Source organism: Neofelis nebulosa, chromosome 1 (genome assembly GCF_028018385.1).
Source record: "Neofelis nebulosa isolate mNeoNeb1 chromosome 1, mNeoNeb1.pri, whole genome shotgun sequence".
Classification (NCBI taxonomy): Eukaryota; Metazoa; Chordata; class Mammalia; order Carnivora; family Felidae; genus Neofelis; species Neofelis nebulosa.
Window position 1 is genome coordinate 243254554 of NC_080782.1, and position 25142 is coordinate 243279695.

The 25142-nt window shown below is 36.8% G+C and overlaps 1 protein-coding gene across 2 annotated transcripts in view; it reads left to right on the forward strand.

Moving 5' to 3' along the window:
- PSPC1 (paraspeckle component 1) overlaps positions 1-25142 on the forward strand; it is a 105379-nt gene that overhangs the window by 71702 nt on the left and 8535 nt on the right. The window contains exon 9 of one of the 2 annotated variants that reach the window (XM_058690546.1): positions 599-1473. The exons of the other annotated variant lie outside the window; for it this stretch is intronic. Within the exon in view, the coding sequence (XP_058546529.1) occupies positions 599-784 (186 nt within the window). The 3' untranslated portion in view covers positions 785-1473. Of the gene's footprint in view, positions 1-598; positions 1474-25142 lie in introns of those variants that run through there. 2 annotated transcript variants of the gene reach the window in all.

Genomic DNA, 25142 nt, shown 5'->3' on the forward strand with positions numbered 1-25142 from the left:
GTTACATGTTAATAAGTTGTCAGTTTTTAAGAAAACCATATTTTCCCATTGATAGTCTTTCCAGAAAAACACATCAAAAGTTTTAATATTGAAATAATAATTCTGTGTGTGTTTGTACTAGTACTTTCTATGTTCAAAGCACTGCTGTTGAAATTTTTAGGATGTTTATACCTTTTCAGTGTGATGCTGCTCCCCAGTTTTATTTCTTTGATTTTCAAAAAAAGTATTTTTTTTGCACAGCACAGTTGTATGCAGTATAAACTTATTTTTTTATTAAAAAGATCAGAACAATATTGTAATACTGATTAGGTTTAAAATGGCATTCCCTTCTTAAAATCAATTCTTTTTTCATGAAATTGGGGCATAGCATTAGCAATATGTAACTCTTCAGATGCTTTATTTAATTTTTTTTTTTTTTTTTTTTTTGACGTAGTAACTAATTAAATTGCTCCTTTCTTCCTTCTATGTGTGATCCTGATTCTGCTGGACTTTCTGCTGAACTTCATGACACCACCACTTGGGATTTTGCCAATTTTTCTTGTCACTTAATATTTGGCGTGTTCCAAATGGACTTCATGTTTATTATGTGGTATTATAGCATAATGATAGATTTCCGCAAGGACCGCCATCTCAGATGGGATCACCTATGGGGAGTAGAACAGGTTCTGAAACCCCTCAAGCACCAATGAGTGGTGTAGGTCCTGTTAGTGGTGGTCCTGGTGGTTTTGGTAGAGGAAGCCAAGGGGGCAACTTTGAAGGCCCTAATAAGCGTCGTAGATATTAAACGTTCTTTCATTCCTGGCTCCTTAGAGAAAAAAAAACCTCCGTGGTATGCCTTTACACTTTTACCTGTTACCTGGAAGAAATGGTTTTATTGTTAATGTATGTAGACTTTAAAGTTTTTCTTTTGTAAAACTTGAGGTTTTTGTATTTTTCTTTATTCATACATAAGCTTTGTAGATTAGAATGGTGATGATGATGCTCATCATTGTGAATGTTAAAATGTGTTTGTGACTTTAGCTAAATATAAATATGCCATAGAACTGTGAAGTCTATGTAGTTACTTAATCTCAATAAAGAAATCATTTTGGATAATTTACAAATGTTATTAGTATTCTCTCATAGTTTTACTAAACTTTGCTGTAACAGTAGTACTTTGGTTGCTTTAATTAATTCCAGCCACTTAAAAATGAAAATGATTTTCTGCTTTTTAGTTTGTGCAAGTAGCACTGAAGGTAGAAGCTTAGTGAAAGCTAATGTCTATAAGGGGTGGATAGAATAGTATATCGGGGAGGGGTGGGGATGGGAGTTCACATTTGTATAAACCATTGATGTTCTTTCTGTGAAATCAGAGTTGCTGTCTACATTTCATATAGATTCTAAATATTCAAATATTCTGAGAAGGAATATTAAGGATATCTTTGTCCTGTGCTGATTTTTTCAAATAAATCTTTTGAATCTTGGAAAAAAAAACACTGTTTGGAGGCAAATCTCTTTTGCTTATAAAATAATGTCTATTTTTCATCTAATCTGCTATTATTTGGTGTCAGTATCTAGATCTTACTCTTTAAATTTCCTTACAATCATGTTAGGTTGGATGTTCCATGAAGATTTGGTGTGATTTAGAAGAAATTAGGCATTTCTTGAGAATGTTGTTTTATAGAAGTACTAAAGGTGGACTAACTCTGCAGTGTTGTAAATATCTTCCCATAGTTGGGTAAGTCTCTCCAGTAAAACTTGTCTGACAGGCTAGTTGTGTTTGTTTCCAAGGGAAACAGTTCAAGTGGTGATTGGGGAAAAAAACCAAAAAAACGAAAAGGAAAACAGGAAATTGAGAATGTGGCTAATAAGGTCATTGGAATCGGGTTAGATCCCTGAAGTTTGATTTTCAGTATTAGGGAAAAACTGATTTAATCACATTATAATTGTTATTCTAAAACAAAGTCCTTGCTATGTTTAAAATTTTGTATGTTAGCCATGTCTAATTTAAAATTACATTTACGGAATTTTATATTCACCTTAAACCACAAATCGAATGCATCAGCCATTGATCATAACATAGTTATTTCTCATACAACATTTCAGTGTGTTACTGTATCATACTTTTAGCGTTTTCATGAAGAATAATGTGCTATTTTGAAATGAATAGTATGTAAATATTAATTCATTTTTGCATGGTGTATGTTTATGCTGGAAGGCATACTTTGGAAAGAAATAAATTTGGTTAATTTAAAATCTTGCACAGAAGCAGTTAGGTATAAAGCAAAACTGAGATGCATTCCTTTGTAACAGTGAAAATTTTCTTGTGTACTATTTCACGTTCTATTTTTTAGACACAGCAGTATGGATGGAATTTTCTAAAATTTGTGGTATTCATAGGCTTTTGTTTTTGGCAAATCTTTAAAAACATGATTTGGAGATTATAAAATAATAGTCAAAGACTGTTCTCATCACATTTTCCATGTACATGAGTTGACAGGGAGTGGAATTATTTTATTAAGTACAGTGTAGGGCGTTTTAACATTATAATTTTTAAATGATATCTATAGCACCTAAATACACTTTTCCAGTCACCTGTATTTTTATTCATACAATTTTTAGGTAATTTCTAGCACTGTATTTTGCTTCAAAGCTTAATTAAGAGTGGAAAAAGCTTGATCCTTTGATGTTAATACCAAGCTGTTTTTGGCCAAGGTTGTGAAATTCTGTAACATTGATTCAAGAACATTTGAAAGCCAGTGCACAAGGAGATGTCCTAATCTTCTGAACATTCTAGTGTCCGGCTCAACTCTGGCTCCAAGAATTGAGTTCTACACAGCTTTTTCCTTGCATCAAGAAAATCTTTGTTCCAGTGCTTACCAAGTTTACCCTGGGAACAGTCAGCTTCTGAGTGACAGTCAAGTGGAGCATCTGGGAACTTCTAGTTATTCAGTTTTTAGTGTTTTTGTATAAACAACTTTGTGGCTGGTTCAGTCAATATTTTTTTCTGGTCAATTAGCATACATACCAGGAAAGATATTTAAATGTCATTTTCTTAAAAGCAGTAGATATAAAAATAAATAATAGTATTAGCTTTTTAAAATAAGTGTGAATTTGTCATATGTTACCATAATTCTGTCCATAAAAAGGTAATTTGAAACATCTTAGAATTATAATAATATCACAATATTGTGTTTCTTTTTGTGTCATGATTTGAAACACTCAGTTTGAAGTCTGTAGGATTTAGATCTCATGGCAATTAATATGTAATTTGCACAAAATAAAGGAATACCCATTTTCCTAATTATTTTGTCAGAATTTTCCCATTTTTGTTTTTAAAATAAACTTGGACAGATCTAGTTTTTAAAGAACTTTCGGTTCACCCATATTTCATAAAGCTCAATTTGTTATTCCTTGAATTTTTGAGTTTTTCTATTTAAAATGAGTACCGGTCATTCAATGAAAGAGATTAAATATTTCTTTTTAACCCTATAGTATCAGTAATATTGGGGAAAAAGTAACCTGGTTTCACCAGAATTGCCATTTAATAGAAATCGAAATATCAATAAGGACAGTAATGAAATGTTGATCTTGTTTCTCAAATACTAATTGAAATTACATCTTTACATTTTATGCAAACACATACTTTGAACATTTCAGTAACTTGGTGTTTATATTTGAAGTCTGTAGTAATTTGCTGAATATCAGTGTGAGTGATTAATAGTCACTAAGTACTATGTGGGGATTTGGTTGATAATTACAACCTAGATTCTGAATGAGAAAAAGATACATGGTGTGATTGAAAGAAAACGCCTTGTGAGAGAATGTGATCAAATTTATGTTTAAGCTTTTTTTTTTTTTTTAATATTTTTTTTCAACTTTTTTTTTTTTTTTTTAATTTTTTTTATTTTTGGGACAGAGAGAGACAGAGCATGAACGGGGGAGGGGCAGAGAGAGAGGGAGACACAGAATCGGAAACAGGCTCCGAGCCATCAGCCCAGAGCCTGACGCGGGGCTCGAACTCACGGACCGCGAGATCGTGACCTGGCTGAAGTCGGACGCTTAACCGACTGCGCCACCCAGGCGCCCCTGTTTAAGCTTTTTAAAAAAGGTTTGAAATTTATTGTCTAATGGAACTAGTCAAAAATCAAAGGAATACATTATTTTGCATAAGTAAAGGAAAATTTCTGGGGAATGTTGTGGTATTTAAATGTTCTGTGTGTGCTGTTGTGTTATAATGTCTAATAATATGTTAAAATAAATTCCTGAAATATGAAAGGGTAGTAATGATGTAAAAACTCAGACTTAATACTTTCAAGAATAAGATGGTGAACACCCACATATCTAACTCCTAGATTAGACAGTTGTATTTTTCTGTGCTTGCTTCATAGGTAGTTGTAGACATGAACTTATTTAGTGGGGAGAGGTGGGAACTACTTCAAAGTAAGTAACAAGTCCATCGAAGTTGTATAGACCCATGTGGGTTTATTTCATCCTTTAGAAAGCATGATTAAATAAATTGAGAGTAGTTTTATTTTATTTTAAAGTTTATTAATTTATTTTGAGAGAGACGCAGCAGGGGCAGAGAGAGAGGGAGAGAGAATCCCAAGTAGGCTTCGCGCCGTCAATGCAGAGCCCAGCACAGGGCTCGAACTCACGAACCTTGAGATCATGAGCCAAAACCAAGAGCCAGTCGCTTAACTGATGGAGCCACCCAGGCACCCTGAGAGTAGTTTTATATTTCACAAGAGCATTACATCCTTTCCTGCATCCTTCAGAACTAAGTTTCTAAAAATAGGAAACAATTTTAGTATGCTTACTTTACATAATTGTTTTTCACAGTTGTGTAAAATAAAGCATGCATAGCTTCCTGAGTGAATGTGGACAGGTAATTCATAGAATGTCGCTCTGGGGGGGCGCCTGGGTGGCGCAGTCGGTTAAGCGTCCGACTTCAGCCAGGTCACGATCTCGCGGTCCGTGAGTTCGAGCCCCGCGTCAGGCTCTGGGCCGATGGCTCGGAGCCTGGAGCCTGTTTCCAATTCTGTGTCTCCCTCTCTCTCTGCCCCTCCCCCGTTCATGCTCTGTCTCTCTCTGTCCCAAAAATAAATAAAAAACGTTGAAAAAAAAAAATTAAAAAAAAAGAATGTCGCTCTGGGGAAATCGCAAAGAATTTCATTATTTTTATAGTATCTAATCTTAAGTTTTTAAAAAAACAGTATCTGATTAAGATTTGTATTTTGCATTGTATGTTGTATTAGGTGTTTTTTTTTTGTTTTTTGTTTTTTGTTTTTGTTTTTTTGTCAAAAGCACTTCTAAGTGTAGAAAAAACAATTTGGAAGTTTCTTTTGTTTACTGGATTACTGAATAGCAGTATTGGTGATTGAAGTTTGAATCTTACATGACTGAATATTTAAAGGCCCAACCAGAACACTGTTATCTTGGGAATATTACTTGACTTCTTGCCTTTTTCTATAAAATCACGTTTAGGTTATAAATATCTCCAAGGTTTCCTTTTGGTTGAAACTTACTCTTTGATTATTTTTTTATTTACTTGGTGGAATCAGTGGTATGTACTTTGTTTTATGATGTATAGTTTTCCTTTTCAATAAGAGGATTTTACTTTCTAGATGGAGAATTTTCTAGATTTTCTAGATGGAGAATACTGCATTTCTTAAAGTGAGCTAGCCAGAATTCATAGTGCACGTTAAAAAAGTTACCTTTCAAGGATATTGTTTTATGGCTTGAATCACTGTTACCAGGACCAACTCTTCCTTCCTTTGCAACAGATACTAGGTTTCGTTGACTATGTTTATATAAAAACCCTAAGGTAGAATTACTGTTTGCTTTCTGAATTAAAGAAGTTGATTTTAAAAGATGGTATTGTGCTTGTACATGTACATAAAATTTCACTTCTGTCTTATACAGTATAATTCAAATTTCATGTAAGGTACGTCCGTCTTAAAGTTAAGACTAGTTAGTAGGATTAGATACAATTAAGTGTATTTAGTTTGAATATATGATTTTTGAATTTTCAACTTTTTTTTTAAGTATAGTTAATAAGAAATGGTTTTTATTCATTAAAAATGAGGGCCCTGCATTGCATGAACAGTAACGTATAGACGTTAATTGAATAGTAATGTAATGGACCTTGTGTTTCTTAAATGCTCTGTGTAAGTGTGTTTTTGGTAATGTTCAAGACTTTGGAACTGATAGTGATATCTGTAATTTGTTTCTAGTTCTGAAATCATCATTTCAGATATTTAACGTAAGATATGTATGTATATGAGGTACTGTCAAAGCTTAAAGGAGTAGCCACAGTAATCCGTTACGTTTTGTGTTACATCCCTGCCTGGATCTCTAAGACATACTCTTCCTTGTTCCATCTTCATTATGCAAAATGTCAACTTAGCAGACTTTGGTGAATGCAAATGAGAGTTTGTGTATGTTTTGGGGTTTAGGAAACTATATAAATACAATCCTATTGCTATTTGCCATGTTTGGCCTACGAATTACATACATTTTAATTTTTGTATTCTTGTTGGAACAATTTATCTTCCACAGGTTATTTATATTGTTTTATTGTACATTTTGCCAGAATAAGTTTTTCCTCAGGGTATTTTCAGATTATTAGATAGCATTAATCAGTATCAAATATGATGCATTGCTTAGATTTACAAATGTCTGGTGTTCTTATGTAATGAGAAAAAGCAAACAATTTAACACATAGTGATTCTCTTTTAATTTGTGATCTTTTTAGAAGTGTTGGAGGTAGTAGTAACTCGCTCAGTGGTTATTGCTTAGTTTATAATGCACATTCTTAGAATTGGTTAGAATATTTACATGTTCATGGACATGTAAATGGTTAGAATATTTTAAACATTAGGGGTCCACAGTTAAGCAAAGTGAACATAAAAATCAGAGTGTCTACAAAGTGATACTTTCTCAGTCATAAGGAATTTATGGGGGAGCCATGTCATTCAGAATTGTACTATACCCATATATTGATTTTACCAGTATGTATTGAGGGGTCCTATTTTTTGCTGTACCTGTTCCCAAGGCTGAGAGATACAACTGTAGGAAAACAAAATCCCTGTTCTAAATTAAAGGACAAAAGTCACGAACATCCTCCAGATTAGTAGTTCTCACACTTAAGTGTGCATTAGAGTCATCTGGAGGGCTCATTAAAACAGCTTTCTGGGGCCCACCCCACAGTTTTCTCATTCAGCAGGTCTCAGGTAGGACTAAGTAATGTACATTTCTAACAAGTTCCCTGGTAGTGATGTTGGGTTTGGGGACCCCACTTTGAGAGTCTCTGTTCAAGTATCACTCAAAAGAATCACTGTAACATTTTTGGTTGGTTGATTTTTGTTGGTGGTGGTGTAGGTCATTGTCCTGCTGTTTAGGATCCCTGGCCAGTCATTGAGACCATCCAAACACTTCCAAACTTTTCTCTGCCAATTGACGAGTACCACACAAACGCCATTAAAAAAAATTTTTTTTTTTTTTTTTTTTAACATTTATTCATCTTTGAGAGACAGAGACAGAGCATGAGTGGGGAAGGGGCAGAGAGAGGGAGACACAGAATCTGAAGCAGGCTCCAGGCTCTGAGCTGTCAGCACAGAGCCCAACGCTGGGCTTGAACTCACGAACTGCGAGATCATGACCTGAGTCGAAGTCGGACACTCAACCTACTGAGCCACCCAGGTGCCCCCCAAATCCATTTTTTAAAAGCAGGCACGGTCATGGCTATTGATTGCTAAATCCTAACACGTGATATGTATTTATCCTTTTTTGAACTAGGATTTAATTTTTGTGTCACAAGCCTAGTTAATTCAAGTGAAGAGGGAATGCAGAAAAGTATAGTTTGAAAATTTTGTAAAAGTTTTTTACTCAAGTGACTTTAAGTAACTTACACCAGTATGAGAAATGGAACAATGTAATAATCTGTTTTGTACCAGTGTATTTGAAGATGGGTATGCCTGACAGGTGAAAGTTCTAGAACTGTCCGGGTCTTTGCTTACCATCTTGGTAAATATGAATAGAATTACACCATTTTGATGGATTAAAATGATGGTTTGACCTTTCTCTTGTGTGAACTGGTTTTTTGCTTTTGTAGATTAAAGATAAAGATGTCATAAATGTATTTTCTAAGACCATGAGTATATTTATTAAATGTAATTCCCTCTTGCTTTGCAGCTTCAATTTTCATTAGTCGTTTTAGAACATAATGCTGAACAAGGAGTTCAATAAATGGAAATTGTTAAGTAGTTTTATGGTAAAAAGTTACAGTCTGGATTGTGAGACCTTACAAAGACTTACGCTACGTATATGTATGATTCAAAGTCTATTCAGAGTTATGCAGTACGTTAAAACAATCAAATCAGTCCATAATGAGAGCATATATAGTTGCTATTGTTGACTATAGTTTCTTCAAAAAGTTTTTTGAATATATTAGTGCAAAGAAACAATCACCTGGTTTGTAGCCTTGTAAAAGTCTCAGCAGGTAGTTTCTAAAACATTGTGGTGTATGTCTGCTAAGAATATCTGTGTGTAGAAAACAAGGATAGCGACTTGTTTCTAGTTGTAATTCAGATGTCACCTGGGTGCCTCTCTGTTCTTCCCAAATACTGCCCTAGCATAATGTCCTCTCAGTTTTACCAGGAAATCCACATTGACCAAGCAATGTGACTCTGAGAGGTTACATTATCTGTCATCAAGGAAGACAACTTAGCTACCCTTTCAACTTTGCACCAACCCACATCTCCCTCACTTTTTTATTAAAAAGTCAGATTTCTTGCTCTGTGGAAACCCAGGACTTAAGAGACTACAAGGTTTCTTCCCCAAGGTGGCTTATTTAATCTGTTTTCCAAATGAGGAATTTTCATGCAGTCTAATGAGTGAAACTTTGTTTCATTGTTTACCTCTAAACAAACTTATGTGAATAGATTTCTTATACATTTGGTTTTCCTGTTATTTATTACTCATTTTCTCCAGTCAGAAAGTGATTTTTTTTACTTCTGTGGCAGTACTTGGACACTACAGCGAATTCTGTTTCTACAGAAGTCAACGCTTAACTTTATTTTTAGGTACACAAATGCAGAAAAAGACAGTAAAATTTGAAAAAGGAAACTGTTAATCTATGCATTACTCAAGTTTTCTGATTCAGATTATAGTTTCCCTATATGGTAGTGTCCCCTTATCTAAGGAGGGATTATTCCAAGACCCCCAGTGAAAGCCTGAGAGCACAGATAGTACCAAACCCTATATAAATAATAAGGTTTTTCCTGTTTACATACGTATCTGTGACAGAGTTTAATTTATACATTAGGTACAGTAAGAGATTAACAGTGATGACTAATGAAAACTACAATTATAATAATATACTGTAATTAAAGTTATGTGAATGTGGCCTCCCAGAATATTGTAGTCATGTCTGTGGTGATGTGAGATGATAAAATGCCTATGTGATGAGACAAAATGAGGCGAATGTTTAGGCATTGTGATGCAGCATTAAACTACTAGTGACCTTCTGACCGTATACTCGGGAGTGTCATCTACTTCCAGATTGTGGGTAACAAACTGTGGAGAGCAAAACCGCAGATAAGAAGAACTCCTGTAACTCCCTGCACACATGACCTTGTATTTAAGAGCCCCTATTATCCTAGTAGGCAGGTATAAGAACTTTAGTTTTGTGCTTGATCTGTTGCTGCAGCTGTTCAGAATTACACATGATTAATTAGGAAGATTCGAAAGACCTAATTTTTTTCTTTCTTTAGGTACGTTCACCTTTATCTGGAGCCATTAAATCTTTAAAATGTTAGAAGAGATCACAAGTTTTTGGAAGATAACATGCTCCAAATTTTGGGGGTAGGAAGTATAATGTAGAAAGCACAAGTATTCGGATTCTTAATGTCTACCTTTCTATATAATACGCTTATATTTTAGGAAGAGTAAGTTTCGTTTATGTCCCAGTATTTGTGCTACAGATGATAGAGCTGAGGTAAACTAAGGTGTAGTTAGGTTCGTATTATGATCTTTTAGATCTGTAAATGGATGAGTTCTTTTGTTGATTGAAATTATAGATCTCATAATTTGAATTGTGCAGTTACTTCAACAGTGTGGAAGACTACTTGTCATAAGCAATTTCTAGTCATTCTATCCAGTAGATTATATAAATATGTACATGTTAAAGAATATAGCAACATTTAAAACATTCTATACTGGTTTTGTACAATTGCTGTGTTGGCAGTTTCTTGCGGTCTGGGCACTGCAGATAACTGCACAGAGGAGAGCAGCCCTCGGCTCCCGTGGCACTGGTGTTCCAGACATGGGAGACCAAATAGAGTTGAAATAATTTGTGTAGTCATAAGGGTAGAGAAAGTGACAGCTATTTTAGATAAAAGGACTAGAAAATGTGTGTCTCAGGAGACAAAGGGACAACATTCTGTTTGATTTAGTCTGTGCTGGTAAAAGACAACATTGTGATGGATGAAGTGGATGCCATAATTCTATTGGAGCTGTGCTATTCAGTGTGGTGGCCATATGTGGACTGCTGAATCTTTAGAATGGGACTAGTAAGACTGTAAGATTTCTAATTTTACTGTAATTAAATTCAGCTTATCAGTACAGTGTTTAGCATATTTGGAACACCTTGGGTAAGCAAATCCATTTTTTCATCTTTAATGTAATGAAATCTAAATACACATAAATATTGGAGAAAATTTACCACTTAAACAGATGTGCAAAGTACAGAATTGCAACGACTTGGTATGAAGAAAATGTAAAGTATCAATATTTAATATGGCCATATGTTGAAATATATTTTGGATATGTTAAGTTAAATAAAATACACTGTTTAGCTAATTTCATCTGTTGCTTTTTTCGCTTTAATGTGTTTCTTAGAAACTTAAAGTTTCTTACAATGTGTGCATTATTTTTCTTCTGGACAGTTCTGGTCTAGAATAGTAACTTTGTCAAATTTTTCTTTTCCTTATATGGATATAATCCCAGAATCTCCCTACATGGTGTAATTATGCAGTTCACTTATTTTTTTCTTTTTAAAATGAAAAATTTGAAGTTGAACTTCAGAGTTTATGTATTAGACATTAGGTGTTAGTGACGTTGATTAGGTGTTAATGAGATTGATTTCCTGTAGTCTAATTGCTTGGTGTTTATGCAGGAATGCAAGAAAGGAGTTTTGAGTACCAGTTTTCAAGAAATAAATTGTACACATTAAGTTTACATTTACTCCTTTCACTCTTGTTACTTTTCTTTTGGACTTGCCTATTGGCTACTCTTTCCATAAAATTTTCAGCCCTAAAAAATTTTTATTGTCATACAAGATTTCTCTTTAAATCTTTGTGTGAAGTTTTTGTGCTATTTGTTTACTTCATTCTGTCCAGGATGTCAGTCAGCTGTAGCAGAGTAAGGACCTTATTATTTACTGTTTTATCCTCATAGTATGTCCTTATTAAATGTTTGTTTAGTGAATGAATGACACCAGCTGGTGTTTACATGAGAATATAAAAAAATGAATAAAATAATGGTTCTTGCTCTCTTGGGATTTAGAGTTTAATGGTTATAGGTAAGCAAAGTGTAAGACCACTTGGTAGGAAGGAAGGGAATAGGAAATGTTCTGATAATCTAGAAACAAGGTTGGGAAGATGGGGAGGAGTTCACTAAGATGGTAACTTTTGAGCAGGTCATAAAGGTGAGTAAGTACTTGCCAGTTTTGGGGGTTTGGAGGGGAAGGAGAGGGCGGGGAGGGTTGTGGGATGATGGAATGGTGTGGTCGGAAGGGCTAAGAAGTAAACAGATCCTGGGCAGTTACAAGGAGTTGTCTAGGGGAGGGAGGTAAGTATAGAGAAGGGAAGAAGTAAAGATTAGATAAAACTGATTGGCTCAAGTTAAGGAGTTTGGATCTTTGCCTTTTGTGTGACTGGGTGTCAGAACAGTTACTTTCGGTACAAAATTACTGGATCAGAAACAAAGCAGAGACCACATAGATTATTGGTTTACTCCCACAGTCCCTACCCCTCACATGATATTTGAAGGGATCTTTAATGTTAGTGATGATTGTTCAGATTCCAGACAGGAGTAATTCAGAAGTAGAGTGAATTTAACAGACTGTTAGTGGGAGACGGGGAGACGAAGAGTGATCTAGGAGTTTCTAATCTGAATGATAAGGTGATGGTGGTGAAACCATTAACTGAAACACAGAAGGTAAGTGTGTTTAGGATTGGGCGTGGGGGAGGTGTAGCTGCTTGAGGGAGAGGTAGGTATTGGATTGTATAACATTTTGGTTTGAGTACCTTGGTGGATTGTTGGGATTTTAAAACTCTACAGTAAATGTATTCTCTCTCAAGGCACTATCATTTGTTCCTGAAGGTGACTACATTACCCTCTAACTTGTCCTGCTTCTACTTTTGCTCTTGTAATTTATTTTCCATATAGTATCTAGTGCATTCTTTTAAAATGTGAGTTAGATAATGGTCGTCTCCTTTTTCAAATGCAATAGCTTTCCATTTGAATTAAAACCCAGCTATATTGTAGGCCATTGGGTTTGTTTTTTAAGATTTTTTTTTTTTTTTTTTTTTTTTTTTTTGAGCAGTCTCTGCACCCAACATGAGGCTCAAACCCACAACCCCAAGATCAACAGTCACACATTTTGCCAACTGAGCCAGCCAGGTGCCCTGAGGCCACAGGGCTCTAAGATCTGTTTTCCCTCTTGCACCCTTTGTGTACTAAATACTAAAGTTGATCCTCTGTCTCCCCAGATATTTTTATAGGTCTCTTAAGAAAGAGCCTTTCCTCAGAATTTACATTCCTGTCACTTTGTCAGTATATGCTATTTACTTATTTGCTTGTTGTGCCTACATTTTCATCTTTTATCAGGGTTCCCAGCTAGCATAACATTTGACACTCAGTATATCTTGGACCAGTCTGAGGCAAAATCCAGAAGAAAGACTGGGAGTAATGTGGTGTTTTCAGTACTAGTTAAAGTGTGTGCATGAGAATCCCAGATTGCTTATTCATTCCCTAAACAGTTACTGGGCATTTGTGTCTCAGCCTGGACTTACAATAGTGAAAAAATAGAACGGGCCCTCGCCTTCTTGGAGCTTGAAGTTAGTGGGTGGCAAGAGAAATCATCAGAAGAAATGATAAATTCTTAGACAATTCCATCATTGTATTGAGGGTCAGAGCAAGAAGAGCCAGTAGAGAATGTGAGTGGATTGCCCAGTGTTTAATAGAACTTAGGAAAATATGTACATATTTCCTAAATAAAAATGTCTAAATAAAAATATATCTAAAAAGAAAGTACTAAGAGCCGAGGGAGGGAGACAGGAAATGTGAAGAGAGTAATTTGAAATGGATGGATGGAAATAACCTCTTACTCTGAAGCTGGTGAGTGGATGAGGCAAACTTGCAAGAAGGCAAATTTTAAATTTTTTAAAAATTGAAACAAGGGTTCTTAAAATTTTTTCAATTAAAAAATGCCACAGTTTTGTATATCGGGTACACCAAATACATGGTGTTTTGTGGGTGGTGAAATCCTAAGCATTAAGGAGACCAGAGGAACTGGAAGTGAATATAAAAGCCTTCCTGAAATGTCCAAATATTACTGATATTTCTCTCCAGAAAAAGAACATTTTCTTCCTAATTGAATGTAAAATGAAGGCGACTGGTTTTAAGAATTTACATATTTGTCTTGCATCTTTTCTTACATTTAGTGTATGTTGAGAAGATTAGAAGCAGCAAAAGGGGGACAGGTTGGCTGTGAAGAGCAACTTGTCAGGACATAGAAGGGCTCCTATTAAAGTGCAGCAACTTGAACTTACTGTTGTTGGGATTATCCACATACACTTCGTATATGTAATCATCAGATACACTTCTACAGACACTGAAGGTCTTACTGTGGTATTTTCTAGTAATTGACTTTAAAATGACAGAGTGGTTAAGATTTCCAGGAGAAATCTTTCAGTAAAAAAAACTTGGATGTTACGAGAGGAACATCTAGGACTCTTGGGGGCTTTGATACATAACCTGGGTATTGCATCAAAAAGAGCATGAGAAGCTTTTGTACAAGTATTGGGAGAGAAAAGGCATGTGATACACAGTTTGAAGAAACTTTCTCACTTGGTCTTTTATTAATCCTATTTAAGAATGGTAATGTTTCCAGTTCTCTAAAGGGTTTCTTATAGGCTACCAATTCCCTTCTACCTCATCCTGTTTTATGTGCTTGCTTCCTTTATCATGTTCTTGGAGTTTAACACGCCATTACTGTTCAATTGGATGGATTGTATGGATTTTTAAAATTATTTATAAAAGAGGCATTGCTTGCTTTTCTGAGTTGCCTTTACAACGATTTGAACTATTTCTAAGGAGATAAATTAACATTTTTCTTAGTTACATAGTAGACATTACTGAGTTCCTGCATTTGGGTTTTTATCTTTCATATATTTTATAGTAAATGCAAATTAGTATAAGTTAGGAAGAATGGGAATGCCACTGAGTCTGGGAACCTGAAGAAAATAATTTCCTGTTTTGCCATTTCTTTTTGGCCTCAGAACTGATGAAAAGTTGGGAAATAAATGTCTAAGTGCTATATTTAGGAATGATTTAAAAATTTTCCAGTTTGCATTATGGTACGACTTTAAATCAGTGTGTTACACTGGTACATATTATCTAACATCTACAAGGAGGACAAATAAGTTGAGTCAACTTGAGGTAGCCAGAGTTGTAATGTGGTTTTTTTTTCTATATAGCTAATATGTTCTATATGAAATAGAAGTATATTTTAGTATTTACTTGAGCCATAGTTAAGTTTTCTATCCTTATGCTCAATAGTGTGAAAAGAGAATGGGTTTTTAAGACCATTAGTTAGCTGTTTGAACTAATTTGTATAACTTTTTCAGACATTTTTTTCCTCAGCATTCAGTATCTTTACCGTTTCATTAATTTCCCATGTCCATCATCCCGCCTTTATTTAGCTCTCCTCCTCATCCCAGACTTCCCTGTACAGTCCTGCTTTTTTCTGCTCCAAACTGAGCTATTGCTGTTGCGAACAGCTGTGGCAAAACTGTACCCGTTAGAACTTCAGTGGATTGTATGTGCTCTTGGCTGGATCACCATTAAACGAACACTTGAGAATTTGGCAGTAACTATTCTTTCTCTGTTTGTTCCTTGCTAGTTACTTTCTTTTAGATCGCGCTTGCATATGCACACACAATAGCATAGGTGCTAGTACTACCACGAGCTTTTTAGCATTTTATCACATCGTTAAAAATAACTTAGGTATTAAAATGCTAATTTAATTTACATGTGTTGTTGCTGTCATACTTGGATATATGCTAACATGTATTTCGTCAGTGAAGTGAATGATTTTAAGTGGATAGGACCCATGCATGCATTGTAAAGGATTACTGTCATTGTTATATTTGCAAAGAGCCTAGGTTAGTATACAGAAGTCACAGATCATGGATGACTGATTCTACAGTAGGTAGCCCCATTTGTTAAGTATTTGCTACATTTTAGACTAAGAACCTTAATGTGGGGGACCTTTTTTTAAGACTGGGTAGGTGCAGGTGCTCCTCTTGTTGACCAGTTCCAAACGCTAGTAGTGGCAGAGGTTGGAATACAGCACGAGAATTACAATACACTGAAGAAAAGTCCTAAGGGAAAACAAAACGATGGGAAACATCAGTAGGGGGTAGCATCTTTGAGACTTGAATTATATTTGCATGATGTTGGTGGCAGGCCAAAGTAAACAAAAATTCAAGAAAGCACACATGAATATAAAATAAGTCTTGGTCTCTTGTTATGAGTAAAGAATGCATTTTGTTGTGATTGACCTAGAGCATCACATGCAGTAGGTTATCTCGTATCTCATTACCCATTTAAAAAAAATAGCTTGCTGTGTGTTCAGCTCCGTGGTGGTACTGGGTATATTTGGGTGACTTCACATACTACACTTGAGACCTGTTGTCCAAAATGAAGTGTTACAGAGAGTTTGGAGAAGAGAAATGAGTAGAAGATAAAAACTAACTGGGAAAGATTTGCATAGGATGAGAGAATGTTGTTGCTTAGGAGTGTGAGATTTAAAGGACCGTTCACAACAAAAGGGGGAGAATTCTTAATGTGTGTGTCCAAGGATTTGAGGAGGTACAAGCTCCTGAGTATCATCTTCAAGATGAGTTACATCATGTCTTTGGGAGTAGGTGCTATCAGAGAAGGCCCATCATGAACAAAGACTGGGAGCTAGCTGATAACTGTGCGTGAAGCTCGTAGTCCAAAATGAGAGTAGAAAACTAATCAGATATTGGGAGTCTTTTGGTCAGAGAATGATGGTGGTACGATTAATATTGTCCAAAAAGTTAACTTTATTGTAGGAAGGGTGTATTTGTAGTAACATAGACTGCAGGCAGGGAAACGAGTTTTTATATGGTATTTGGATTGGAGAGGAAGAGTAGAAGTCAGGACTTCAATTAATTATGAAACCGTCAGGGCTTGGTGATTAAGTGGATGTGGGGGCCAGTTATGTGAAGGAACGCAAGGATGACTGATTTTAACCAAATGGTAGGTAGTTTTGGTGCTGCCAGCTTCCAAGAATAGGGCAGCAAGGTCAGGATGGAAGGCTTCAGGTACTTGTGACACCTTGTAAGGGTTTCAGCATGAAAAATTATGCTTAGGAAAAGGTCTTGGCTCATGAATTTTGATTGTCACCAAAAAAAGTTAATAGTTCATAAAGTATGAGACAAATAGTTTACCAGTACAAAATTTATATAGGTTGGGGGCTGAGATACCTTCTAACCATCTATGTAGATGGAGCTGCTTAGGTAGACTTGGAAGGGCTTGGTGAACGGAGTCTCATACTGGATTACATTTAATCCATAAATACTGCAGTTGTGTTCATTAGTTACAAAAACAGTCTGTTACAGAAATGGACATTTACCTAATTTTTTCATATTTGGTTAGTGGTCAGCACAAGGAAATGTGGAAACCAGAGGTGGATTAACGCCTATTGTCTTACTCCTCAAAGTTGAAAGTTACTTAAGTAAACCCTATATTATAGCCATCATCTAAATACTTGAGATCTGGAAATAATCCTTGTCACACTATTGTACTTTAGAAAGCATTAACAGCCAATATATATGAACTTACCTTCAAATACTATTGATACGTAAACTACTTAATGTATTTTTGAATTATTTGAATAATATCCATCTATTGTACAAACGAGGAGGTATAAACTGGTCTGTAGTGAAAGTAAATTTTTCTATGCTGTGTTTACAAGTCACCTGACTTCTCTGTCCAGGCATAATCATTGTTATAAATTTCTTGTGTATCCTTCTAGAAGTTTCTGTGCACTCAGGCATATTTGTGTACATTCTTAGTACATAGGCAAGCACACTGTACACATTTGCCATTTACTTATTTCCTCACAATATTCTGTTTTGGAGATTGTTCCAAATGCATATGTGAGAGAGAAAGATCCCTTGTTCCTATACCTGTTGGTAGGTCATTGTCAGGTGTATACCAGATCTTTCTTGGCCAGGGATGTTTCCTTCTCCTCTCCCTTATATGCCCTAACATATGTCTTAGGATATGTGTTATGAAGCATGCGTGTGAATGTATATATAGGATAAAATTTCTACCAGTTAAATCGGTCATGGTGTATGTATGTTTTTATAGAGTTTTTTTTGGATGTTGCCTGCCTCACTATAGACAGAACTCAGCTTTATTCCCTGCAGCCCCCAACCAAATGCATAAAGTCAGTAAAGATCACATGTTAATAAAACCTGATGGGATTATTGTAGGTAATAGTGGACGTTTTGGAATAGAAATTATGTAACTGAAATTGGAAGAGCTTTAAAGTCTAAAGTTGGCTTATAAGAATTCCAGGAATTAGAGACCTAAAGTCTTGTGCTTTAAAAATTAGATTACATTAAGTAGATGCCTGTTTAATTAAATGAACTATTAATATCTTCGAGAGAGTTATCAATATGTAAGATTTTTAAAGGACTTGGTGAACATCAAACTTGGTGAACAGTTGACACAATTTAATAATGGGTTATTTTATTGTGATAGAGAAAAGAAGGGCATTTGACTCCAATTCAAACTGAAGTCTTTAATTTAAAAAATGTCTACAGTTCTCCAGTGATGGGGAAATGGGCATTACTGTGCCCAGATAGCTAACTTGAATTTCATTTCTTAAATAATCAGTTATAGGAAGAACCATAAACTCTTCTAGAAGAATTCCCATCTGTGGTATTCATATTATGATTTCACTTTGAATTTCGAATCTTACATTAATTTGGAAATACTGGAGGGAAGTAGGTATTTCATTTACAAACCAAAAAGGATGGAGGCTGTAAGCTGTATTTTAGATTAGCTCTGCTTGGAATTAATAAAAAGACATTTGTGTACATTTCTAAAGAATTGTGGTTTGTTATTCAGTGAATTATATAAGTTTGAAGACTTCATAGCAAAATGAAATGATTGTTTTGTGTGCTTTATTTACTTTTTTAAAGTAAGTTCTGTAGCCAAACATGGGCTTGAACTCACCATCCCAAGATCAAGAGTCGCATGCTCTAACCAACTGAGCCAGCTCAGACCCCAAAGTAATTTTTTTAATTAAAAATAATTGTATCTTCAGATAGTAACTGTAAACAATTATGTATATATATTGTTTACCCAAGGACTTGAATGAGCAATTTGCCATTTCCAAAACTAATCTTGGTCAGAGATCATTTATTCCACTTTATTCTTCAATATCCATCATAAATTGGAAGTATTCTATCTCCAAGGTATGACTAGAAAATAAACATTGTTTTGTTTCACCACATCATGTAGTTACTAGACTTCCTAAATACATTGAGCACACACTATGGCAATACTAGAGAGTTTCTGACTGACTCCTAATAAACACTGGGGATACAGCTGGTCTGGGGAAACTGACCTGTCCATTTTAGGATGGTCAGAGGAGGCTTCTCTAAGGAGATAGCTGATACCTGAATGATCAGAAGAGGGGACTTGCAAAGTTGGAGGTGTTGAAGGTGAATCCAGTTCAAGCTGAGAGGATTATCATTTATGGCAAGGAAGAGGAGAATGTGGCTCGAATTAAGTGAACAAGACAAAGGTGATTCTTAACCCTTTTTTCTCTCCCCCCCCCCCCCCCCCATGAAATTTTAACACAGCTGTTCATGTCCTGTAAATATATGTTATGTCCATGCTTTTATACATGAAAAGGGATTTTTGCCTTCCCCTACTCCCACCTTCAACTAATTTCCTCCCTCTGGGGATAATACTGCCCCACTGAGTAGGCAGGATGTAGACCAGGGTATGCCATAGTAAATAGTTGAGGTCTTTTCTTTCTTCTTTTCTTTTCTTTTCTCTCCTCTTCTTTTCTTTCATAAAGATTTTATTTTTAAGTAGTCTCTACACTCATCATGGGGCTTAAACTCAAAATCCTGAGATCAAGAGTTGCGTGCTCCGCTGACTGAACTAACCAAGTGCCCCTTGGGGTTTTTTTTCTTGAGATAATTATGAAGGCTTGGATCAGGCAGTGACATGATCTAGTTTATGTTTTAGAAAAGAATTTTGCTACTCATGAAGACTTAACTAACTGAAGGAGAGCCAGAATAAAAGCAGGCAAGTGAATTAAACCAGTAAGGAGAGGTGAAAAGTAATGGCTTGGTCTACGAAGATTTTTTTTTTTAAGTTTATTTTGAGAGAGAGATAGCCGGGACGGGGGCAGAGGGAGAGAGAGGGAGAGAGAGAATCCCAAGCAGGCTCTGCACTGTCAGCGTGGAGCCAGATGCAGGGGTTGAACCTATGAACCGTGAGATCGTGTTCTGAGCTGAAATCAAAGAGTTGAACACCTAACTGACCAAGCCACCCAGGTGCCCCAAAGATTATTATTATATAGAGATAAGGAAGAGGAGGGAGAGCAAACAGAGAGAGAGAGAATAAATGGATGTAGCATTAGTGGTCATAAGGTATATGTTGATCAAAGCTTGGCAAACAACGCCCTCTGAGACACAAAGGGAGGTTGCCTATAGAACCCACTGAAATGAAGGAAGAAAATGGCTCTTGGGAAATGAGAAACTTGTCTGATTTAAAAAAAAAATTTAGGGGCTCCTGGGTGGCTCAGTCGGTTAAGTGTCTTACTTCGTTCGGCTCAGGTCATGTTCTCACAGTCCGTGAGTTCAAGCCCCGTGTCTGGCTCTGTGGTGACAGCTCAGAGCCTGGAGCCTGTTTCAGATTCTGTGTCTCCCTTTCTCTCTGACCTTCCCCCGTTCATGCTCTGTCTCTCTCTGTCTCAAAAATAAACGTTAAAAAAAAATGAAAAAAAAATTTAATGTTTATTTTATTTTTGAGAGAGAGCAGGGGAGGGGCAGAGAGAGAGAGAGAGAGGGAGAGGGAGAGAGAGAGAGGGAGAGGGAGACAGAATCTAAAGCAGGCTCCAGGCTCTGAGGTGTCAGCACAGAGCCCGACGCAGGGCTCAAATTCACTGATCGCAAGATCATGACCTGAGGTGAAGTTGGATGCTGAACCAACTGAGCCACCCAGGTGCCCCAAAACTTGTCTGATTTTTAACCTTGTTATCATTTGGAGTTTCTTAGTCATTTGTGTATAAGTAGATGATCACACACGCAGTTTAGAATGGGCAAAACTCCACAGATTTATTTCAACTTTCTATTTTTTTCTCGGTAGGAATGTGCCCCCCATATTGTGTACCTTCCATTCCAGACTTTTTACTGGGAAATCAGCTTAAAAGCCTGCCTGTTCTTCCATGTTCTGAGTACTGGTGGTTATTCGTACGTGGCTACTTTCAGTTAAATTCTCATTGTTTGTTAGAAGTAAATGGTTCTTGGGGTGCCTGGGTGGTGCAGTCGGTTAAGCGTCCCGACTTCAGCCAGGTCACGATCTCACGGTCCGTGAGTTCGAGCCCCGCGTCAGGCTCTGGGCTGATGGCTCAGAGCCTGGAGCCTGTTTCCGATTCTGTGTCTCCCTCTCTCTCTGTCCCTCCCCCGTTCATGCTCTGTCTCTCTCTGTCCCAAAAATAAATAAACGTTGAAAAAAAAAAATTAAAAAAAAAAAAAAAAAAGAAGTAAATGGTTCTAATCTAATAGACAATTCTTGGACCCTCCAAGATCCTGAGGGGGACCTATTGTGAATTCCCTGAGGCAGAAGCACTCTCATATGTAGGTGCTTATTGCAATTTGTTGAATCAGTGAACCGGCAGTATTTCCAAGATCATACTGGAAGGTATTGGCAGAACCCAAATGAGATTTTATACCACAGAGGGTTTGTCTCATAATTGAGTGTAATGAATGCAAAATTACTGGGAATTTTTTTTTTTTCACTTCTTAAAGTTTATTTAGAGAGAGTGTGTGCAAGTGGGAGGAACAGAAAGAGAATCAATGTCAAACAGGATCCCACCACCAGCACAAAGCCATGGAGGACTCAAACTCCTCAACCATGAGATGACTTGAGCCCAAATCTGACACTTAACAAACTGAGCCATCCAGGCACCCCTGGGAATGTTTTAATAAGCCCTGATGGTGACTGAAAATGGGAAATAACGTAGCATAGATGGTCTTAAAAAGGGACTGCAGGGCGTTCTGAGGTTCGCACACCATTCGGATCCCGTTTCTCCTTGCCAAGGGGAGGCATGAAGTCCTTGTGGGCTCTGATGAAAGACAGTGTGCATCTGGAGCTTTTGCTGATCGATGGGAGTATGTTGCATTTACAAATGATGCAGAGACACAAAAAGTATGAGAAGTGAGATTTATGACTACTATGTTTTTTTATGCTTTTTGTGTTTTCTGTTGTGTTTCTACAGCCCAATTTCTCAAACCTAGTGGTAATCAAACAGGAAATTTTGTGCATTTTTAAAATGTGACCCCCCCCGCCCAATTTTTTTTATATCTCTCATCTGTTTTTAGACTTTACAGTCTCTTTTTTAGAACATGTGTTGGTTATCTTGTGTCCAAGACAAGGTATTAAAACATTTGACCACCTTAATGTATTTTCGTATAAACGCGGTTTTGACGATACCAGCATCATGTTCCCACGAGGAGGAGTTGCTGGCTGGAGCACTAACATGAAAGTAGAAACCTGACTGATGTTCCTCATCTTGGGGCACCACTGGTTTAGTTTAGCACCCGTTCTCTACCCTATATTTAAATAAATTTAAATAGATAAAACATTACAGTGCAGATTACACTTACTTGATGTTTAAGTAGTTTCTCTCCAGTATAACATTGTGATATTATTCACTGCGTGTGAACATACCACTTTATTTTTTACTAAAAAAAAAAGTTTTTTTAAACATTTATTCATTTTTGAGAGACAGAGACAGAGCAGGAGCAGGGGAGGGGCAGAGAGAGAGGGAGACACAGAATCTGAAACGGGCTCCAGGCTCCCAGCTGTCAGCACAGAGCCCAGTGCGGGGGCTTGAACCCACAAACCGTGAGAACATGACCTGAGCTGAAGTCGGACGCTTAACCGACTGAGCCACCCAGGTGCCCCAATACCATTTTATTTTTGAGAGAGAGAGTGTGCGTGTGCATACATGAGTTGGGGAGGGGCAGAGAGATAGGGAGACGGATCCATCCAAGCAGGCTGTGTGCTGTCAGCGCAGAGCCTGATGTGGGGCTTGACCTTTGGAACTGCAAGATGGTGACCTGAAGTTGGGTTCTTAACCAACTGAGCTACCCAGGTGTCCCTCACATGTTATCTTCAAAGCAGGTAACATTGTTATTTTATGTGGATGTAAGTATATGGTGAAAAATAAAAACTGTTGAATGTCATTTGGTAATTCATTTCCAGTGCCATTTCGTTATAAATGAATGTGGTTCATACATTAAATAAACTGAGGTTCTTTGTGCAGTAATGTATGTGAAATATTCAACTTTTAAAGAACTAAGAAACCATATGGGTAAGTTCATAACAACTATCTTGAACTAAAAATGCAATTTATTACTGTACTCCCACTTGTTTTTAAAAACTTAACCCTGGGTTTGCCTGGCTGGCTCAGTCTATAGAGCATATGACTCTTTTTTTTTTCAATATGTGAAGTTTATTGTCAAATTGGTTTCCATACAACACCCAGTGCTCATCCCAAAAGGTGCCCTCCTCAATACCCATCACCCACCCTCCCCTCCCTCCCATCCCCATCAACCCTCAGTTCTCAGTTTTTAAGAGTCTCTTATGCTTTGGCTCTCTTCCACTCTAACCTCTTGTTTTTTTTTTTTTTCCCCTTCCCCTCCCCCATGGGTTTCTGTTAAGTTTCTCAGGATCCACATAAGAGTGAAACCATATGGTATCTGTCTTTCTCTGTGGAGCATACAACTCTTGATCTCAGAGTTTTGAGATCAAGCCCCAGGTTGGGTGTAGAGATTACTTAAAAAAAAAAACATAAAAAACTTAACCTTGATTATGCAATGATCAAGGATATGTTTTCTTTGGCTTTTTTAGGGGAGAGGTGCTTGAGAAATCTCAGGTCATCACAAGAGGATAATGCTTTTTAAATTTTTTTTATTATTTTAATGTTTATTTTTGAGAGACAGAGTAGAAGAGGGGCAGAGAGAGAGAGGGAGACAGACCTGAAGCAGGTCCAGGCTGTGACCTGTCAGCGGCAGAACCTGATGTGGGGCTTGAACCCACAAACCACAAGATGATGACCTGAGTTGACGTTGGTCTCTTAACGGACTGAGCTGTCCAGGGAACGTCCTCCGTCTGCCCCTCCCCCCTTTGTTTTGATTGAAACGCCTTTGTAGGAATTTGTGGACAAAATTAAGTTTGGAAATTTTCAGTGGTATCTTTCAGTCACAAGCCATTGTTGACCTCATGACAATTGCCTTGAAAATATATATGGGTCTGGGACCTTGAAACTGAGTTGTAACTTTTCTTAGAAGTCATTAATTACGTATGATAAAAGTCATCACATTTTTCACTTTTTTAAAACAATTTTTGTGACGGAGGGGCGCCTGGGTGGCTCAGTCGGTTGAGTGGCCAACTTCGGCTCAGGTCATGATCTCGCGGTCTGTGAGTTCGAGCCCCGCGTCGGGCTCTGTGCTGACAGCTCGGAGCCTGGAGCTTGTTTCAGATTCTGTGTCTCCCTCTCTCTGACCCTCCTCCATTCATGCTCTGTCTCTCTCTGTCTCAAAAGTAAATAAACGTTAAAAAAAAATAAATTTTTGAGACAGAGTGCGTATGTGAGCTGGGGAGGGGCAGAGAGAGAGGGAGACAGAATCCCAAGCAGGCTCCCTGCTGTCTGTGCAGAGCCCATCATGGGGCTGGAATCCAGGAACCATGAGGTCATGACCTGAGCTGAAATCAAGAATCTGCCACTTAACCGACTAAGCCACCCAGGCACCCCTAAAAGTCATCATCAAGTACTTTATTAGATTTCATATGAGTCTTTGCTGAATTTTACATTTCTTTGATAACTACAGTAAATGTTATGACTGTTGGAGAAAAAGACTGTGTATCAATAAATTATTTTCCTGAAATATCTAGTTGTCCTCAATAAAGCTGAAAAAAAATCTTTATTTTGTAAATGTTTTCTAGATTTCAATATTATTTAATATGATGATTCTTAATTCTTTAATATGATTATTTAATATGATTCAATATTATTTAAATGATGATTCTTACCTACTCAAGACCTTATTGTATTTTGTTTTTTTGTTTTTGTTTTTGATTTTGAGAGCAAGAGCAAATGTGAGTGGAGAAGGGGCAGGTAGAGGGAGAAAGAGAATCCCAAGCAGGCTCCACACTGTCAGCAGAGCCTGATGCAGGGCTCGAACCCATGAGCCCTGACCTGAGCCAAAATCAAGAGTCAAACATTTAACCAAGTGAGCCACCTAGATACCCTTATTTATTAATTTTGAGTTGCTATATGAACTTTAAGATAGTTTTTTTTCTGATTCATTAATTTAAAAAAATTTAAAATCCTGTGGTGCCTGGCTGGATCAGTTGGTGAAGTGTGTGGCTGTTGATCTCAGGGTTATGATTTTGCACCCCACGTTGGGTGTAGAGATTACTTACAAAAATAAAATCTTTGGGGGAAAAAACCTTAAAATCATGCTTTTTAAAAATTTGGAATAGCCTGTCATTTAAATTTGTGAATTTTATTTGGCCTGACAGCCTTA